Genomic DNA, 18,633 nt, shown 5'->3' on the forward strand with positions numbered 1-18,633 from the left:
TCCAAACTGTAAGTGTAAGGTCATTGAATGTATGAATGCTTCTCTGTATCCAGAAAAGTTGGTTCAGTTTGTAGACGCGCTTACTTTTCAAACGGATGATTATTCTTAGCCCAAACACAAATAGACCACGTCGGCTTCCTAAATGCTCCTCCGTCCCATTTGAAGTCTGTTTAGATAAGGATCATAAGTAGGACCCACCAGGCTAACCGAGCACTTTTTTATTTTATTTTTTTAACCCTACATGGTGAATCTTTCTGTGTTCAACCGCGTAGTTGAAGCAAAGCGAATTGCACAACTTCATAAATCACGTACCCACGTCCAGTGCATACCCATATTTTCTGTTTTATACTCCAATAAAAGATTTATGAGAGGACATATACTGATTAAAAAAAAAAAAAAGGGCTATGGATGAAAATGAAGGTGGTCTAAAACAAGGTGGTCGGAGGCCTTGCCGATGGGAAAAGTCAAGGCCTGTGAGTGAAGGATCGCTTCTCGCCCAGCGATCGTACAAACATGACAACGTGTGTATTTGCTCTTGTCGATGTGGAGCAACGGCCCTGTTAAACAGTGTACCGATGTTGCATTTTTTGACTCTCCATCCTCCTCCGCCCTCCAAACAGGAGCAAGCTTATAGCCTCCTTGTCCTAAATAACTGCCCCATTTGCGCAAGAGGAAGTGACTTTGAAGCCCCTTTTTCCTGCCTCTCTGATCCACCCTGTGAATGAAGAGGTTGTTCACGTTGCAACACAGACAGTTGTGTGTTTGGACGCGCACAAGGCTCAACATACATACATACATACATACATACATACATATATATATATATTTTATTTATTTTTTTCTTTGAGGAGCAGTTTTGCTAATCAATGACTGCAATTGCGGGGCAACGTTCTAATTTTGAGGCACAATGTTTTGCAGGTTAATCCCACAGGGACCTGAAGCAAGGGTTTTATGAAACAATAAAACCACGACAATGTCACGGGAGTTGCAGTATTTGGAGTATCCTACTCAAAATTCTTTTGATTAATCCAGCGTTCAGATAAACTATATTTTTGTTCAAGCGCAGTAATAAATGCAAAAGAGAACATAAAACATTTCACTTAATAACGAACGACAAATTGGTTTCCTTGTTTATATAATCAACTGTTTTTATTTCTTGAATTCACATTGTCCATAGCAGCTAACTGTGTTTTCTTCTCTTGTATTTTAGCATGCGACATAATAATGCAGTCGCTTCACGGCTGTGCGTTTATGAGCTTAGACCAGCTGACTAGGAATAAGACGCATTCTTTATACTACTGGAAGTTTTCAAACTGAAACGAAGACCCCTCGAGAGGACACAAATACGTGTATTGCTTTCATTGTGACTGCACCGAAAGTCACAATGTCAAAAGTCCCTTTGGGTCCATGATCCATTTGACTCTTATTCCTCTTTTCCACGTTTTTCCCCCACATGACTCAAAATGGAGCCACTTACAGATCCACTTAGGTCACGCCGTCTACAGCCCTACACTGAGCAAAACTTATGAAGGAACGTCGTGTTTGCTATTGTTGTGTTCTACTGTACGTGTGTCGCTATTGCAATGAGCGGGCCACAAATGTGATGTTGGTCCTATTTAACAGAGACCTAGCCCTCTGCAGGGCTAACGTTATGTTAGTAAGGTACACGGCGTTCTCACCAATTTTTGGACCTGGTCTCGAGTCCGACGCGGCTTCATACTGGGCATCTTCTACGGGGAGCAAGGCCCATGTGATGACAATTACACAACCCGGTGCTTCCTTGCGTTTCCTTGTCTGAAATGCTCGCACAATTTTCTCTTGTTCTTGCCTTTTTTTTTCTCCATCATTTTTCCACTCGTCAACCAGATAGCTTTGCTTCCTTCTTGCCTTCTACTTCCTGGAGCTAGGCGACGTAAAGCACGCTGTGGCGCGTTAACGGCCGTGTGTCCAGCCCAGCGAATCTCACTCGGTTCAATGATCGGACAAACTTAAAAATCTGTGATTCGCAGTTTTGCTTTTCATTGTGTTTTACGAAATGCACATTTTGACTTCCAAAGAATAAAGAAAGGTCTGCCTTAAACTTGCTAAAGTTTGACGCATCCCATTTGTGCCGCTTTACACCATTTGGCTTGCATGACTGCAGTTCACGAGACAGTTTGGCTGAAATGTATGTACGGTATTTCTTTCCAGAGATAGTTTGATGGCCGGGCACTACCATGCGCTTTGTGGTATGTCTGAGTTATAATTTGTAGCCATGATTCCCACATGGCATTTTCAGGGCGAACCTCAGTAATGAAACCATAATGGCCACAAAAGGTTTTTCTCCCTCACCAATTCCCCTGTGTTGTGTATTACTGTTTGTTGACGCTCCTCTAATAGCGGTGGATGCGGCGACAGGCCCCGGTTGAATTGTAAATCTCTGTCAGGTCCAGATGACGCAGGCCGGGCTTTAGTGGTAAAGCGAGTCACGGGGTGGGGCTGTGGGAACTCTTGAGAAGGTGACAGTAGATAGTTGTCCTCCATTTTGCCTTCCAAGGGTAATAACCTTTGACAGTAATGTAGTAATGTGTTCTCATCTCAGCGAGAGAACTTGATCTCCTCGAATGCTCCTTGTTTTGCAAGACGAGTGAATTCATGTATCAGTGTCCGCTCAGTCCCATCAATGCCTATTCTTGCACACATCCACAATCGCAGTCGACTTTTGCACACACTTTCGCGCATTCAATTGAGAGACAATATGTCCGAGTGATTATTAAGCCTTAGTGGTAGTCCTCTCTCTGAAAACAATACAACACATTTTCTGTGGTCTACTTATCTAAAGGGGAACGCATTCCAGGAGAGTCTGCAGTATAGGAGCATTACCATCATCAAATCAATGTATAACAACTCCCTGAAAGCACAGACGGTTAAACATTTTAGAGGTCTCGATGCTTTAGTAACCTGCACGTACGCTTGGGTTTGTTTAAGGCAGTGCAATAAAATAAAACATTCAATTGAAGTAACGAGAGAAGTAAAAACATTCTCCGTAGCATGGCGTGTAGTTGTTTGTGCACAGGAAAGTGTTTTTGTTTGTCTGACATGTTCTTTGTAATGGTAGCGCTCTGCAAGAGACAGCCTTTTCCTTTGTTTTGGAATGGGGAGTCAGCACATTATACATGTTGGATTATCCATGGAAAGTGCGACAAAGGCGCACACACAGAGCTGAAGTACCATCGTTCCCTTTATCGGTGGTACTCTGACATCTGTATGCTTTTCGTTCATTCGTTTTCCTGACTCTTCGGGACGACAGCTCACATTAACCATCGCATGCAAAGTTATGGCCGTTATGCAACTTATTTGATCTCGCAGTTGACCTATCTTTTACGGAGCGCTAAAGAGATGTGTCAATGCCGGAGGTAGTCTCCAGTTGACACCCGCTTAAAGCTGCGATGGTTGTTGATGACTGCGTGCGTAATGTAGCTGGGTGTGTTTGTATGAGGTCATCAAATCAAATAAACCATGAAATGAAACGCGTGAGCCCGTTCACGTCAAGTGGCACGAAGCAGGCTCAAAGAATGCCATGTAAATTCCGCAGAGAAGAGTAATGTTAACAATTGCAATGAGTAAAACCGATCGCTAAGTATATCAAATTGGGTTTCCGAACATAAATAGAGGGCCACCTCTCAGCGGCGGGCGTGTCGATTGTCGAATGCGCCCAAAGGAATAAAACGTACGGAGGGGGTGAGAGCCGCTATGATGTAAGAGGTGGAATGCTTTTTGGCATGATCATGACTCATGAGCTCCGATTCAGTTTGTGTTCACTCTGGCGTCAGTATACTGTATGACAAGTTCTGAACTGTATTGCAAATGTCACAGAAGCGATCTGACAGGACTCGGTTGCACATCGATGTAGCGTATCAAGTTAACCGAAGTACATTTCAAGAAGTTAGCTTGATACTGTTCAATGTTCATTTGCCTGGAGGGTAATAGCCGCCACAGCCAAACAAGATTCAACGATGTTCGTACTATTTGCGGCTCATATGAGAAGAGGATCCCTGACGAGACTGACCCTCATGTCAGTGTCGTATAGGAGAGAATCATTTTGTCTCATTCCGCTGACATTAATGCTACGTCTCAACTCTTGAGAAGCAGGCATTTCCCACCACGGGCTCGCAGTGTTTACTGTTGCAGGATTTGGGACTCAAAGCTTATTGTTATAATGAATAACTTGTTTGGGAAATCTGTTGTCTTGTAAAAAACCAAATTGCAAATCCCACATATGATTGTCTTTGTCTGTTTTGGGGGCGTGTGCTAAGACGCCGCTGGCTTTGACTCGATCCCGGGCAAACCTTGCATTCACTGTCCCCGTCCGTCCCCCTGTAACCACATGAGGTGTGAACAATACTACGTTTATTTTCCTGACTGCAAGTCATGCTCCCTTTTTGTTTTGCTTTCCCCCTCAGTGGCGTGGTTACACATTACTAGGCTGAGACATCCACCCAGTAAATACCAGTGACAATTCCTCTGTCGGAGACAACGCTGAGATTTGTTTGCCATCCTCAAAAACATGTACCCATCGTGTTTGCCCCACAGGTGTTTTGTCACTGCCGGCCCATTTCAGTCCCTATACGGAGAATCATCAGACGTCTGCGGACTGCAGGGAGGATGCCTATGCCCAGCTGGAGCTCAGGACGCTGGAACAGTCACTGCTAGCGACCTGCGTGGGCAGCATCTCTGAACTCAGTAAGTCACGTCTACTTCAGCACACTGATCCTCTGTGACGTTAAACATTGTCCTGTTGCAAAGCATTACAAATGGGACCGGCTAGTTCATGTGTCTTAAATGCTATGAATGATAAAGGGCTGAACTCAGGAAAAGACAGGAAGAAAGATAACATGCAAGTTTTTCCTCTTGCTGTGTACTGGACTGCAGTGTTCCCCTGCTATATTTCGATTCACTTTTGTGCAACTTGTCTGTCGCGGATATTCCGCACACATTGTGGTGTAAATGTGTGGCTCATTGAGATCACTTGGATTGTTTTTTGCAGTATTCTTTACTTACTGCAATACCCTCGCATGTGGAAAAGGGGAGCCACAGTTGCTGATGCACTTTTCAACTATTTATTGAATGCCGGGAGAACAGTAAAACACAAACACAATGAGCACTTTCACGCAGGAGCTGCTGTCTGCCGCAGCTCACACTCAGACACTCACGAGCAGACTTGCCACCCCGCCAGGCCCCGCCTCTTAAATTAAATACGCAGTTGAGGTACATTTTGAGTGTGTTTTAATACATTTCAGTTTGCTTTACAAACTGGGAACAATTTTTTTTAGGGAACAATTTTGACAAAAATTGAAAATGATATGGTCTCTCTTAGGGGTGGAACAGCTTTTGAAAACCGTCTAAACGGTTCGGTTCGGCCCGCGCGACTTTTTTTTGTTTTTTTTTGTTCTCCCGAATTCGTTATCGAGACAAAGCATACAGTAGCGCTAATGCTAGCCAAGATGGCAGCACGCACTTTTGCGGCATCGCATTGACTCCCGCCTGAGGAGATGAGCGGGCAGGACGGACCATTTGCGCGTCATGCGCTTCCAGCGATGCAACAGCCAATCATCTTCGCGGGGTGCATCCTGCCTCGACTATCATACTCGACTGGGATGCTGCAGCAACATATGATTCGCAATCATCCGATTTTCTCAAGAGTCAACATATACCAAACTGAAAACCGAGATACGAACCCAAGCGTGGATTTTGTGGAGTGTTCCACCGCTCTCTCTATATCTCCCATTGCGGGTGGGTCTGGAACATGTCACCCCGTTCGGGGCATGGTTCAGTCAACTTGCCTCAACTTGCCAAAGCCTCGGCCCACTCTTTGTGAGTTGTTTCACGGGGAAGGTATGTTCACATCAAATCATAACCTATTCAAAATGTACTGGTTAGCACATCTCCCTCACAGTTCTGAGGACCGGGGTTTCCAATCCCGGCCCCGCCTGTGTGGAGTCTGCATGTTCTCCCCGTGCCTGCGTGGCTTTTCTCCGTGTACTCCGGTTTCCTCCCACAAAAAACAAAAACATGCGTGCTAGGTTGATCGAAGACTCTAAATTGCCCGTAGGTGTGAATGTTGTTGGTTTCTATGTGCCCTGCGATTGGCCGGCGACCAGTAAAGGGTGTAGCCCGCTTCTTGCCCGAAGATTGCTGAGATAGGCTCCAGCACGTTGGCGACCCTCGTGAGGAGAAGCGGTACAACAAGTGGACGGATGGACATATGGTCTGCTAAAACTGATGTCATGTGATAGTGAATGAAAGCTGGACTCAAAAGTATTTTGAGCTTCTATTTAAGGGGCCACCCAAATTGGGGAAGAAACAGAGTTGATGAAAAGGTAGCGTAGGATTGTGTACATAGTGGATCAATTATGTTTTGGTCTGAGTATAAAAAAAAAAAAGAGTGAACGAGGAAGAGCAATAGGGTCATAGAGATCAGTGTTGGTGCAAGTGCAGGTTAGGTTTCCCCTCCCCAAACGAGGTAACACTTTGCCATTTGTTGCTCAAGCACAAGGCCACGTTCATACGCCGCCGTCGTCGTCGTCAACTGGACATTGAGAAAGTGAACACGTGCTCTCGAACACAGACAGTTTTTCTCCCACTTGCTCAGTGGACTCTTTGTGCCGCACCACTCGAGCGGTATGAATCTGAGCTGCTCTGGGCAGGGCTGCTGGCATGCTTCACACCCTTTCATGCCTACAAACGCAAACAGACACACAAGGCAGCGTGTTCACCGATACCCGTACACACAACCAAAATATCTCTAATCGGTGGCCAGCGAGGCCCTACAGACACAGGAGGATCTGTGCTCGACCGCTCAGTACGCTGGGTTTGGCCGGGCCCATCAAGCGTAGTTAAACCAGATGGAATCCGGATGGCTGGCTACTGGATTTCAGAAGAATTTGGAGATACGGGACTAGACTTGCTGTGAAAACCTACATTTAAACATCCTTAAAGGTCCCGTATTTGGGCTCTTTAGACCGTCATAGAGTGACTCTTTAACATGGACTTCGTATAAAAGTGTCAATTTCATTAAAAAAAACAAAACAACACCTTGATTTTGTCATCCGAGTTTACAGAAAAGCCCCCGCTGGTAGCTACTTTTGTTTGACCCAGTTTTGTATCCGCCCCCCCTTTCGATACCAAGAATGCGTGAGCAATTTAAATTCATATTTCACATGTTGGGCGGCACGATGGCCGACTGGTTAGCCCTGTGATTGGCTGGCAACCAGTTCAGGGTGTGCCCCGCCTCCTTCCGTGACGAGAGGCGCCAGCCACTAGCCAGTGAGTTTTAGCCTCACTTCAGAAATCAGGAAAACGGAAATGATGAAAAACTCGGCAATTATCTTCAAACGTGGGCGTCACGGCGGACGACCGGTTGGCACATCTGCCTCACGGTTCTGAGGACTCGGGTTCAAATGCAGCCTCGCCTGACTCCGTGGGTTTTTTCCGGGTACTCCGGTTTCCTCCCACATCCCAAAAACATGCGTGGCAGGTTCATCGAAGACTCTAAATTGCCCGTAGGTGTGAATGTGAGTGCCCTGCGATTGCTGGGTTAGGCTCCGGCACGCCCGCGACGCCAGTGAGGATAATTTGGTCCAGAAGATGGATGACTTTGTAAGTAAATGTAAGTAAAACTGAGTATTTGATCCCCCAGTGACCCCACAGAGCTCTAGAAAGAAGAGATTGCAATCCACCATTTCCTATGCATTTGACCCCTGACGGCTAGTTTAGGCCCCCAGGCACAAAATGGGCTGTAAAGCCAGAGAAAGCCTCCCCATCTTGGGGAAGTATTCTGAGGAGACCTCCTGGGTCGAACGCTGTTAGTGGCTAACACAAAGGAGGCCCTTCAGCTTGACTTGTGGGCTGTTTAAGCAGGGCTCGCCCAATCCCTTTAATGAGCCCACGCACACTGGACAATCCCCGCAGCCCCAACCTCTGTGCTCCCCCACTCGCGCTAATCCGCTTAGAAATGAGCCCCGCGGTAATCGTACTAAATGAGTGCTGTATTATGCCAAGTTGGAATAGGCCTGTTTCACTCACCCTTGCTTGTTCTTGCGACCCCTCCTCATCTAGTCTAGCCTCTGCTCCTTTCCTCGGATACTCGTACTCCAAGCTCTCCTCACGCTCCGCTCCGCGCTTTCCCTTTCGATTGAGATTCAATGCACTTCTGTTTGCCAGTGCAAAGTTACACCCGGGAGGCGCCGATTGCCCACTGTATGCACACTTCAAGACTGAACTCATTAAGACATGGGCTTTTCCATTTCGAGCCGTCCAGGTTTTGAGTGATACTAATGTCTCAAAATCCCCACAGGAATTGACTAACTCGCTGCTTGCTTACAGTATATGGAGGATGCAGTGATTAAATGGAATCGTGCAGAAATGGATCAACTCTATGATCAATGTATTAACTCCTTCAGGAATTAAAGAGAAGTGAAGATTTATCCTTTCCGCTAATGACAGATACTGCTGAAGGCGAGGTATAGAGAGAGCGATAAAGGAAGGAGTGTCAAATGCAAGTGGTTTAGGAAAAGGGGGAGTTCCGGTTAGATCGGAAAGCCACAATGGTCACGCTGAGATCACATATTATCTCCCTGAACACTGGCCCACTCTCGATACCGTATTGAACACGTCAACTTGATTTTGCCTCACATGTGAATATGCGAGTCTTCTCAATGAATGTAATGTCAACCCGTCCAATGTCTCTTTCCCAGGTGACCTCGTGTCTCGCGCCATGCACCACATGCAGCGCCTGAGCTCGGTGCGTCCGGGGCTCAGTCCAGCTCGCCATTCACGCCCCCAGCAGTCTGTGTCCTGGTCGCCTGACGCCCTCCACACCCTCTACTACTTCCTGCGCTGCCCGCAAATGGAGTCCATGGAGAATCCCAATCTAGATCCCCCACGTATGGCACTCAGCAAAGAGAGGCAAGAGCTTTAGTTTTTGACAAATTGATGTCCGAATTGGAGACCGTTTTGTCACGTTCGCTTTTGAGGCCAACTACAAAATTTGTTTTGTTTAATAAGGCCTCCTATAATCTCTCGTTATAAAAGATTGATGGACGCAACATAAATGATTTAAGCATCGGTAACCACTGCCAAAACGTAGGGTGTTTAAGCATGAGAAGTGCCATTTTGCAGCTGGGTAGCTTTTAGCCTCGTGTGAAATGTCCACTTCAAAAGTTACAGGTAAGCAAGAGCATCTAGGTGATCGAAGTCCCCAGAGTTTACGTTTTCTTTCTATTGTTTCGTAGTAGTAACTGAACTCAGAAAATGTGGCTTTCACGACATACTTTACATGCAGTCAGTCAAAGTAACTGTCCAACTCAAAATTGAGCGTGTGTTATGAAATGAAATACACATGCAGGCATCCAATACAGCTGTGTGACACGCGTTCAAAGTCATTCAAAGCGTCTCTCGTGTGAAGGCTGCCAAACCGAGTCCTATCTCGACATTTAAATGGGGAGCATGTGCATTTTGGATGAGGATATGGCATATGTGGGAAGATCCGTGTTAGGTTTTTGTGATGAAACCAGCGAATCCGCCCAGAGAGCCGAGCGGCTCCCAGAAGTGCACCGAACGGTGACCAAACGCATTCCACGCGAGCAAAGGTGGCCACCTCGCTAGTATCGAAGCAAACATTGTAGCAAATGAAGACTCCTGCTTTGCTTTACTCATCCTGGCACGTCCTAACAAGTGTTCAGCTTTTGATTTTTGATGTTGGGTGTATGTCAGCCGAGCTTCTATGCGGAGCGTTAGATGAGTAGACGTTTTGTGATCTCTGCTTCCTTCGCTTACTGCTTTTCGTGTTTTTGATGTTGAGGGGGCGCGGCAGGTCAGGCAGGGTCGGTTTCCATTGCAAGCCTAGCGCGTGCTAACGAAACAGACGATCGCTCGTTCAAGATCTGTGGCTGGAAACCCCCAAACCACCAAATCATCGAGTATTATGTGGTGAGCGCCCTAATTGCCGAATCGTTGTTGGAATGGGAGAGACCGGAATAATCGCCAGTTTACAAAGTGCAGCTCACTCAATCAAAGAAATCTCGACATACGACACACTCCGCCCTCTAGGGAGCACTAATGGATAGATGTGGTACAACGATAAGATGTTAATGATGCCGTCATTCCTGCATTAGATACTATTACACTCCTTCTATGGTGTCCTGTCCTTACAAGAGTAATCGGATTCCAGATCAGTGGGTACATTTACAGCCCACGATGGGGTCTGCATGTGAAGTTGGTTCGAATGTAGACTTCAGCACACTCGGGTCATTTAGGTGTGGCGGTACGCCGATGAATAAAGGATCTGAACTTTTCCAGCATACCTGGGAAAAAACGAGTTAGACTGTCAGTTTGTCGTCAGCCAGGTTGTAGTGAAGAACGCGGCTTGACTCCGAGCTAATATTTCTATGTAAACGAGTGGATGAAAGTTTGTCTGTCCTGCTGTTCTCTGTATGTAGCCTTTGCACGTTGGGTCAGTCAACAAGCCATAAGGGCTATCTGGTTTCACTGTTAACAGGCATCCAGACTCTAATGTTGCAACGACTTTTGACAAAGCCGGGTTTTGTGTTTCATGCTGAGGGTCATAACCCAGACCTGAAGTCAGATGTGTACAAGGGTGTCCAAATACGAAAGAAGGTCGAGATAGACTCGATGACCTTTTCTTTGACAAGAGACGCAGGAGAGCAGCGAGGGGTTACGGCACAGACCTTAATCTGATATTGTGGGTCAGAGGTGTAAACTGTACACTAACTATCACACTACAAACTCCACTGATCTGTTTGTACTGATGAAGGAGTTTGTTACTTTTACGCACTCAATACCCACACTAAAATATCGACTGACAAAATGAATCTAATGGATCAATGAATGTTGTGTTTTGACTCTGCATTAGTCCTTGCTTCATGCATGAGGCGAGACGGCAGAACAGGAAGACAGACAATCGTGCGCAACAGAACGTGTTGAGAGAGCTTTGACGTTGATTCCGGGCTGCTCTGCATCTCTTGCCTCTGAAACGTGGCTTTCTTATCACTCTACACCAGTAGCACTATAACCAAAATGGCCACCCACCCCCATTTCTTCATATAGACATACCACACCTGCTGCCTCCCAACCATTTCCCCTCAGGCACTCAGACAATCCCTGCAGGTTCCCAACACCCCCTTTCGACCATCCGTCTCTTACTTCTCCTACTCCTCCTTGACAGGCTGGATGTGCAATAAATAGCTAAATGAAAGACATTTAACCCAATGGAGAGACTGTATTCGTTACTTACACAAATGATCTTCAGCAATAGTTTCTTACGTACCATCAATGTTCTGAGAATTTTGTTTGGATAAATACACGTTACCTTGCATTTTAACGGACAATGAATGAATGAACAATAATCAGTGAGTGGAAAAATGGTAGTACAGTACAAATATTATGAATAGTAATGACGTTTGCTAGAACAGCTGCACAACAGTGACTCGTATGGATCATAGTGTATGCACGGCATCGCGTAAAACATTTCCGGGGGAAAGGTTAGATTGCGTATTCCGTATGTGTCGAGCCGCCAGGATGCCATTTGACACAAAAATAACCTCATCTGTTAAAAGTGTGACAACGTGGGGTTGTGTCATGGGTATATTCGCAATAGTTTGATGCTGGTTTTACTTTAATGTTGAAGGGATAGCTCCTCCCACCATCACTGCGGCGTGGTTCTACAGTATGTTCACCATCAACTCTGTTTTGCGTTGACGCCGTGTTGTCACTGTGAAATTAACACGCTACCCCATCCCAAACGCGGAAGTGCTCCGTGCATAGAGTCCACACAGTTCTGATTCTTTGACCTCCACCTGTGATCATTGTATGCATTGTAGTTCTTCACATCACCCCAAAGGAATGTTGAAGCTGTTGCTAAGAATAATGGCCCAGCAGGGGTATTGCAGCTTAGGGAGTCTTGATAACACTGTTCAAGCAGTGATTACCATTCACTGTGACTGCTTAGTTGGATCAAAAGCAAACAAGAAGAAGACCCACAGTGGCCATTGTGCAAATAGACACTACATGAGAAGAAAAGGAATACAGAGCAGAAGCCACTGATAAAAGATAACAAGACGAGACATGGTCAGTTCCCAAAGCTATTAGAAGAAGAGGTGTGATGGACAATGGAGAGAGAGAGGGCAAAGGGCAAAGGGCAGAGGTTGTTAGTCAATCAAACAGTCTGAAGGGGAACATTTCATAGCACACTTGTCTACTGGTGTTTATTTTTATACTCCTTTGTGACCAAAGCTACTTTCTTCAACTGCTGTCAGGTTTAGATCCTTTTTGTCTGTCACATCTATTTGTATACTTTGAGTTCTTTTTTAGTTGCTCTTGATTCTATTGTCCGTATCGTCGCCAGTCTGGAACAGTAGCACGCGTGAATCTGTGGTAACCAGGCGGATGGTAAATATGTGACCAAGAGTGCCTGTATGGGAGGGAACAGAAACTGTAATAGACGAGTCACAGTTCAGGGAAAGAGCTGCCAGACACACACGTCATGAGTTTGAAGGCGGTTTGTGAGTTTGTACGAAATGTGTCTGAATCATGAGAAGCGAGCTGGTCCTCCTCGAGCACGCTGGCTGATACAGAAACCGAAAACATGATCAAACTGGTTTGTGAGCCTTAGTGAGTTTGTGAGTGTTAGAGTTAATTGCGTCAGACTTGAAAATGTCATTGTTCATCCGTTTTGCTTCGCAGGCCCTTCCTGTTGCTGCCGCCTTTGATGGAGTGGATCAGAGTGGCCATAGTTCACGCTGAACATCGGAAGAGTCTGCTGGTGGACACTGATGATGTCAGACAGACCGCCAGGCTGCTCCTTCCCGGACTGGACTGTGAACCCAGACAGCTCAAGTGCGTGTGAACACATACGTAGCCACGCTGTGGAATGTCTACGCCGCACCCGGTCACATGACGTTACACTGCAATATTACTAGCCATGCATATGAATAAACCCAAAACAGTATTTTGGGATTGAGCTTGTTCTGGTAAGATTGTGAAACAAAATTTGGTCTCAAGATAAACAAAAGTGAAATTGCATCTCTGAATTTGGAACAGTTCATTTCGGGGTGTGACTGGGAGGCTACGTCGCGCATTCAGCTGACAATCGGTGTCTTTGTTTGCGTCCTCGTCAGGCCCGAGTGCTGCTTCAGCTCCTTCAAGCGTTTGGACTCCAAGGCAGCCACAGACAAGTTCCACCTCGACTTGGGCTTCCGGATGCTCAACTGCGGCCGCACAGATCTCATCGGGCAAGCCATCCATCTGCTGGGGCCCGATGGCGTCAATAGCATGGACGACCAGGTGCTGACCAGCCTTCTTTTTTTTGGTGTTGTTTTACGACTGCAGTACAGGACCTGTGCTGAGAGGACAGCAACATAGAGAAATTACACACTAAGAGCTCTTTGTCATATTCGGTTCTTTGGTTGCCCCCTCTCCCCGTGTCTCAGGGGATGACCCCTCTGATGTACGCCTGCGCCGCTGGAGACGAGGCCCTCGTTCAGATGCTGATTGATGCTGGCGCCAATCTCGACGTGGCGGTAATTATTCCTGAACAATTCCTACTTACATTTGAATCTCACGTAGTCTTTACATCCAAACAGAAGACACACAGAAAAGCACTTTCAAATCATTTCCCTCCACACAAGACAAAGACGGTCCACGGGTGAGCTGGAGCGAGGTACGCGCCTCGACTGGTCGCCGGTTAATCGCAGGCCGCATTCGAGCACATATAGACAATTTCAAGTCTTGAATTAACGCACTGTGCGTGCTTCTGGGTTGGCGGAGGAAGCCGGTATACTCGGCCAATTCTAAAAAAGAAAGGCCCGAGCTGAGATCGACTGTGGGGCAGACGTGCTGACCAAATGCTGCGCCGTGCCATATAAACGCAGATATGAAATGACAGCAGCAACAGCGCTTCAGTTGTATTTTTGTTGACTTGGCGTCGATTTGACAGGTTCCACCGTGCTCCCCGAAGCACCCGTCTGTGCATCCTGACAGTCGACACTGGGCGGCGCTCACCTTTGCCGTGCTGCACGGACACATCTCCGTAGTGCAGGTGGGAAACAAGCGCACACGTTCTCGCGATGGCTGTGGCTTTCATGTCCACACCCTACCGTTAGAAAGTATAAAGTATCGTGTCGTGTCCAGAGTGAACTGTACACACCGTGATGCTAAGCCATTCAAAAGCGCGAGTTCGGCGGTCGGGCCGCAAACGAGAAGGCGGATGTCAGACATCGTTTCATGGAACAGACGTGGTGTGTCCCTGCAGCTACTGTTGGATGCCGGGGCCGGCGTGGAGGGAGCGGCAGTCCGTAATGGACAGGAGAACACGGCGGACACCCCGTTGCAGCTGGCTTCAGCAGCAGGTGGCCACGCACGCGCACGCACACGCACGCGCGTAAATACACTACACGAGCCAAAACTGTCATTCAACGTCTGTCGGTTCTTATCCCCTTTTGTGGGAATCGAATTGCCATGTTTAACTAAAGGTGACCAAACGAGAGCCAATGGTATTCCCACAAACGCCTGACTGTTTCATCGTCATCGTCATCGTCATCATCATCATCAGTCACTCATATAGTAGTCGCGGGCAGTGTAGTCGAAAATGAGAGACTACTAAATGCAGGCTTAGCGAGGAAGAGGAGCGCTGCGCTGCCTGCGGCTGTTCACGAGCATCGGGGCAACATTCCTCTGCCAGATCATTTGAGAGGCGCACGGGGCTGCAGGCCGGACGACCGCGCTGACAGCGTGCGAAAAGTTCAATATGACCGCGTTTGCTGCTTTCAAACCACAACATCGTGACTACTGTGACCATAATGAGAGTCAATACAAGAGTTCCAAAATGGTGCGTTTACAAATAATGTTTGGTTTTGTATCAAGCGCTCGTAATGTTTGGGCCGGTTAGTGTAGCGCGGTTCCTTTAGATCCGTGATACTCAAAGCGTGGTACGCAAAAGAATGAAGAAAGGAAATGTTTTCAATTCAATACAGTACATTTGTTAAGTAGAGTTCAGTTGTCGTCAACTTTGACATACATTCCTACATTTGCTTTTACTTAGGCACATTTGACCTGAACCAATTGTCAGGTTTTCTGTTTGTTTCCCTATATTAAAGTCCAGTGTTTAAGATGAGTGAACTTTTTAGAACTAAAAGCTCCACCACAGCGGCCTACTCTGCTGCTGTTGGTTTTGCCTGATGTCGCTGCTACTTACACAACTTAAGTAAGTTTGTAAGTTTGACAAGCACCGCTCGAGATGCTTGACATTCTTCCAAATGTAATGTGGCCTTGTAAGTTGTTTGGAATTGTAATTATTCAATGACTGAAATGGTTGGAAACATAAAATACACCAAATAAATAATGTGTACATGAGACTGCCTTTTGTGTAACATCATTTTCCAAATATCATCATTCAAGACACAGAAGCCCCAACTTTGCTCCCGGTGGGCCTGGCAGCAGCTGCCAATTGGTGTGCGATTATGTGTCAAGCGCCATTTACTAATAAAAAGGAGGATGATGATGATGATGATGATGATGATGCTATACAGTCCAGTTACAAGATTGTGTTGTTAGGTGCAAGAAAATGTTGCTTTGACTTATTGCTGATGGCAACTGCACTGCGTCCAGGCAACTATGAGATGGTGACCCTGCTGCTGGCAAGAGGCGCTGACCCCTTATCGAAGGCCCAGGACGGAAGCGCCCTGGCGTCGTCCCTCTACGAAGACATGAACTGCTTCAGTCACGCCGCGGCACACGGCCACAGGTACTTGGCGAAACGCAAATAGAGAAAAATAACATCAGTAATTGCACACTTGCCAACTTCGAAATAATAAGGATCATTTCATAATTGTATTTATAGGTGCGACTTGATTTACCAACAATGAATGAATCGGATTCCTTAAAGTGAATCACACATTAATGCTCTCGAAATATTTCACACAATAAATGTTCGACACGTGTGCACTAAAACAACAAAACCGAATCTCGCTGCTACATACGCAATCTTCACCAGGCTCCGTTTTGTAAACTCAAAAATGTAGGCCATAACGGGATTTTTTTTATGTGACAAACGTTTTCGTGTCTTTTAATTACCCCCCCCCCCCAAAAAAAAAAAAAAAAAACCACCCATTGGCCTATAAGTCTATTATGACTTCTCCTCTTTCAGACAGACAGACAGACAGACTAGCCTTGCACAGTACAACAGTTGACGCTGTCCGTGCTTACTGCAACATGGATTGCATTAAGGTTAGAAAACTGATTCAATGTGTGTTTTTTAAGTATGGAAATAATTACAGTGAACAAATGAAAGTTCTGGCCCTACGAGAAATAGGACCCGCGCGTAACTTGTTTCCTTGGGTGGAAAATGTGGCGACTTTTGGTTTGCAGTTGAAAGGGCCTTTTGCTTTTCCTATCCATTTTTCCGGAAGCACCGGCTGGTAGCGTAAATCTCTGCACCTGCTCCCTCGGAGTACGTGTGAGCGCAATATAGACTCAACACGTCACATTCCACAATAAGCGGGACAAGCAGGAGGCCGCAGGGTCCCAGCCGCGGACGGATGCGCTGCGACACGAGCGCCCGTAAATCTCTCGCCGCCGCCTCCCTCCTCCGTGTCCTCTTCCTTTACACCCGCTTCCTTTCTACGTCAGGAACGTGCTGAGAAAGCTCCTGACTCAGCCTCAGAAGGTCCAAGAGGACGTCCTGTCTCTGGAGGAGATACTCGCCGAGGGGGTGGAGGGGGAGGAAGCGGTGATCTGCACTTTCCTCCCTCTCTCCGCCTCCTCCTCTGGCCAGGGGGCTCCACCAGAGGGCGGCGTAGCCAGACTGTGCAAGGCCAGGATGAAGGCCTTGCAGGAGGCCAGCTACTACAGCGCCGAACACGGATACCTGGACGTCACCGTGGAGCTGCGAGCGCTGGGTAGCTAACGCACGGCTGGATATAATTGAGGCTATTTCGATGGAAATCCTATTTGTTTTGTCAGATGCATTCCAAAAGCTTGACATTTCAACGTTGTATTTATTTGTAAGTCGAAATGTATCAAAACTCAAAGATGTGTTCAAGCAGAAATGCAGCCCCCCCATCTAAAAGGCCAATTGCTAACCCATTCATCCATCCATCCATCTTCTGCAGCGCTTATCCTCACTTCAAAATGTTTCTTCAAAAAAAGTACCTTTGCTCGAGCCGAGCCTGTGCATTTCCGCTCGACTTATGTAACGGGTTCTTCATGTTCAACTGTCTTTGAAAGAAATCCATTTGTTTAATGTCCCCAGCCATATTAAAATTCCCTATGAACAGCCCACCTTCAGTTTAGTTGAGTCCCACCAATTCCAGCGTCCGAGCCTTTCGCCCGCGTAATGCCGCGCTCTCCCCTCGCTGTCGCTAGGCATCCAGTGGAAGCTGCACGTGTGGCTCGAGTCCCTGCGCTGCGCCCAGCTGCAGTCCAGGGCGGGCGTTACCTTGTCCCTCCTCAGAGAGTTCACCTCCATCCGAGAAGAAGATTACTGTGAGGAGCTGCTCACCGTGGGCCTTCCCCTCATGTTCGGCATCCTGCGCACCACCAAGGTACGCCGCGACCTTTTACGGAACAAAGCTGATATTTGCCTGATCCCCCCTCACGTATCTGTTATTTTCCTCTTTACAGAGTGATGCCATCATACAACAGTTGTGTCAGATCTTTAGTCACTGTTTTGGCCCCGCTCCTCTTCCCGCCGTCCCCGAGATGAAGGCGACTCTCTCAGCGCAGTTGGGTACGAGCTCTACTCTTCTGGTTTTACCACATTAAGTGGACCTGCAAAGTCCAATGACATCCGGCACAAAGATAAGCGAGGCTCAGGCTTGCTTAACACTGTCAAAAAGAGGTGGGACTTTATTCTTATGGTGATCAAGCCTGGACAATTGTATTTGTAGAGTGCCGATTTACAGCAAAGGTCGGCCCGATGCATTAGCCGAAAGGATCGTCAAAAGTGAAGAAATGTACCATTGGGACTGGCCTACACGGACGGGCTCATTATTATGTCACAATCGTATTTTTTTCCCAATTCTATCTACCAGAAGTATGCAACTATTTTTGCTTGCTTTGCTTTGCTTGCAATTACTACTGCAAATGAGCTAAAGGTACATCGTCTATACTCAACAAAGAAATAATCCAGGCCTTGAGTTGGGAAAGAATCATTTGAGACTTTTTAGGTTCCGTGGACACGCTGTACGACTAAACCCCAAAATAACATGTTGCCATGGTTGCGGCTCGGTCGAGAGAGAGAAACCCCGAAAGTAAAGCACCCAATAAAGTTTTGTTTCCCCGTAGACCCTCACTTCTTGAATAACCAGGAGATGTCCGATGTGACTTTCTCGGTGGAAGGCAAACCCTTCTACGGCCACAGAGTCCTGCTGGTCACCGCCTCGGACAGGTCGGTTTGCGCACGCTCCTGAGCTAGCGACGCATTTGTGACTTTCTCGCTCTTCCAGATTCAAATCGTTGCTGGCATCCCCCGGTTCTGCTACAACTGCCAAAAAAGAGATTGAGATCAGCGATGTGACGTACAATGTTTTCCAGGTGACCGATCGACTTGTTCAAGTCAGTCATTTGATGAATCTGACT

At 46.8% G+C, this 18,633-nt stretch overlaps 1 protein-coding gene across 2 annotated transcripts in view; it reads left to right on the top strand.

Moving 5' to 3' along the window:
- abtb2b (ankyrin repeat and BTB (POZ) domain containing 2b) overlaps nt 1-18,633 on the top strand; it is a 39,027-nt gene that overhangs the window by 19,043 nt on the left and 1,351 nt on the right. Inside the window, exons 2-14 of one of the 2 annotated variants that reach the window (XM_061772864.1) lie at nt 4,573-4,722; nt 8,736-8,946; nt 12,742-12,894; nt 13,176-13,341; nt 13,488-13,577; nt 13,994-14,095; nt 14,309-14,405; nt 15,664-15,799; nt 16,684-16,952; nt 17,419-17,597; nt 17,677-17,782; nt 18,340-18,442; nt 18,501-18,588. In XM_061772864.1, the coding sequence (XP_061628848.1) occupies nt 4,573-4,722; nt 8,736-8,946; nt 12,742-12,894; nt 13,176-13,341; nt 13,488-13,577; nt 13,994-14,095; nt 14,309-14,405; nt 15,664-15,799; nt 16,684-16,952; nt 17,419-17,597; nt 17,677-17,782; nt 18,340-18,442; nt 18,501-18,588 (1,850 nt within the window). Of the gene's footprint in view, nt 1-4,572; nt 4,723-8,735; nt 8,947-12,741; nt 12,895-13,175; nt 13,342-13,487; nt 13,578-13,993; nt 14,096-14,308; nt 14,406-15,663; nt 15,800-16,683; nt 16,953-17,418; nt 17,598-17,676; nt 17,894-18,339; nt 18,443-18,500; nt 18,589-18,633 lie in introns of those variants that run through there. The other variant, XR_009788469.1, reaches the window with a different exon arrangement.

This window comes from Phyllopteryx taeniolatus, chromosome 5 (genome assembly GCF_024500385.1).
Source record: "Phyllopteryx taeniolatus isolate TA_2022b chromosome 5, UOR_Ptae_1.2, whole genome shotgun sequence".
NCBI lineage: Eukaryota > Metazoa > Chordata > Actinopteri > Syngnathiformes > Syngnathidae > Phyllopteryx > Phyllopteryx taeniolatus.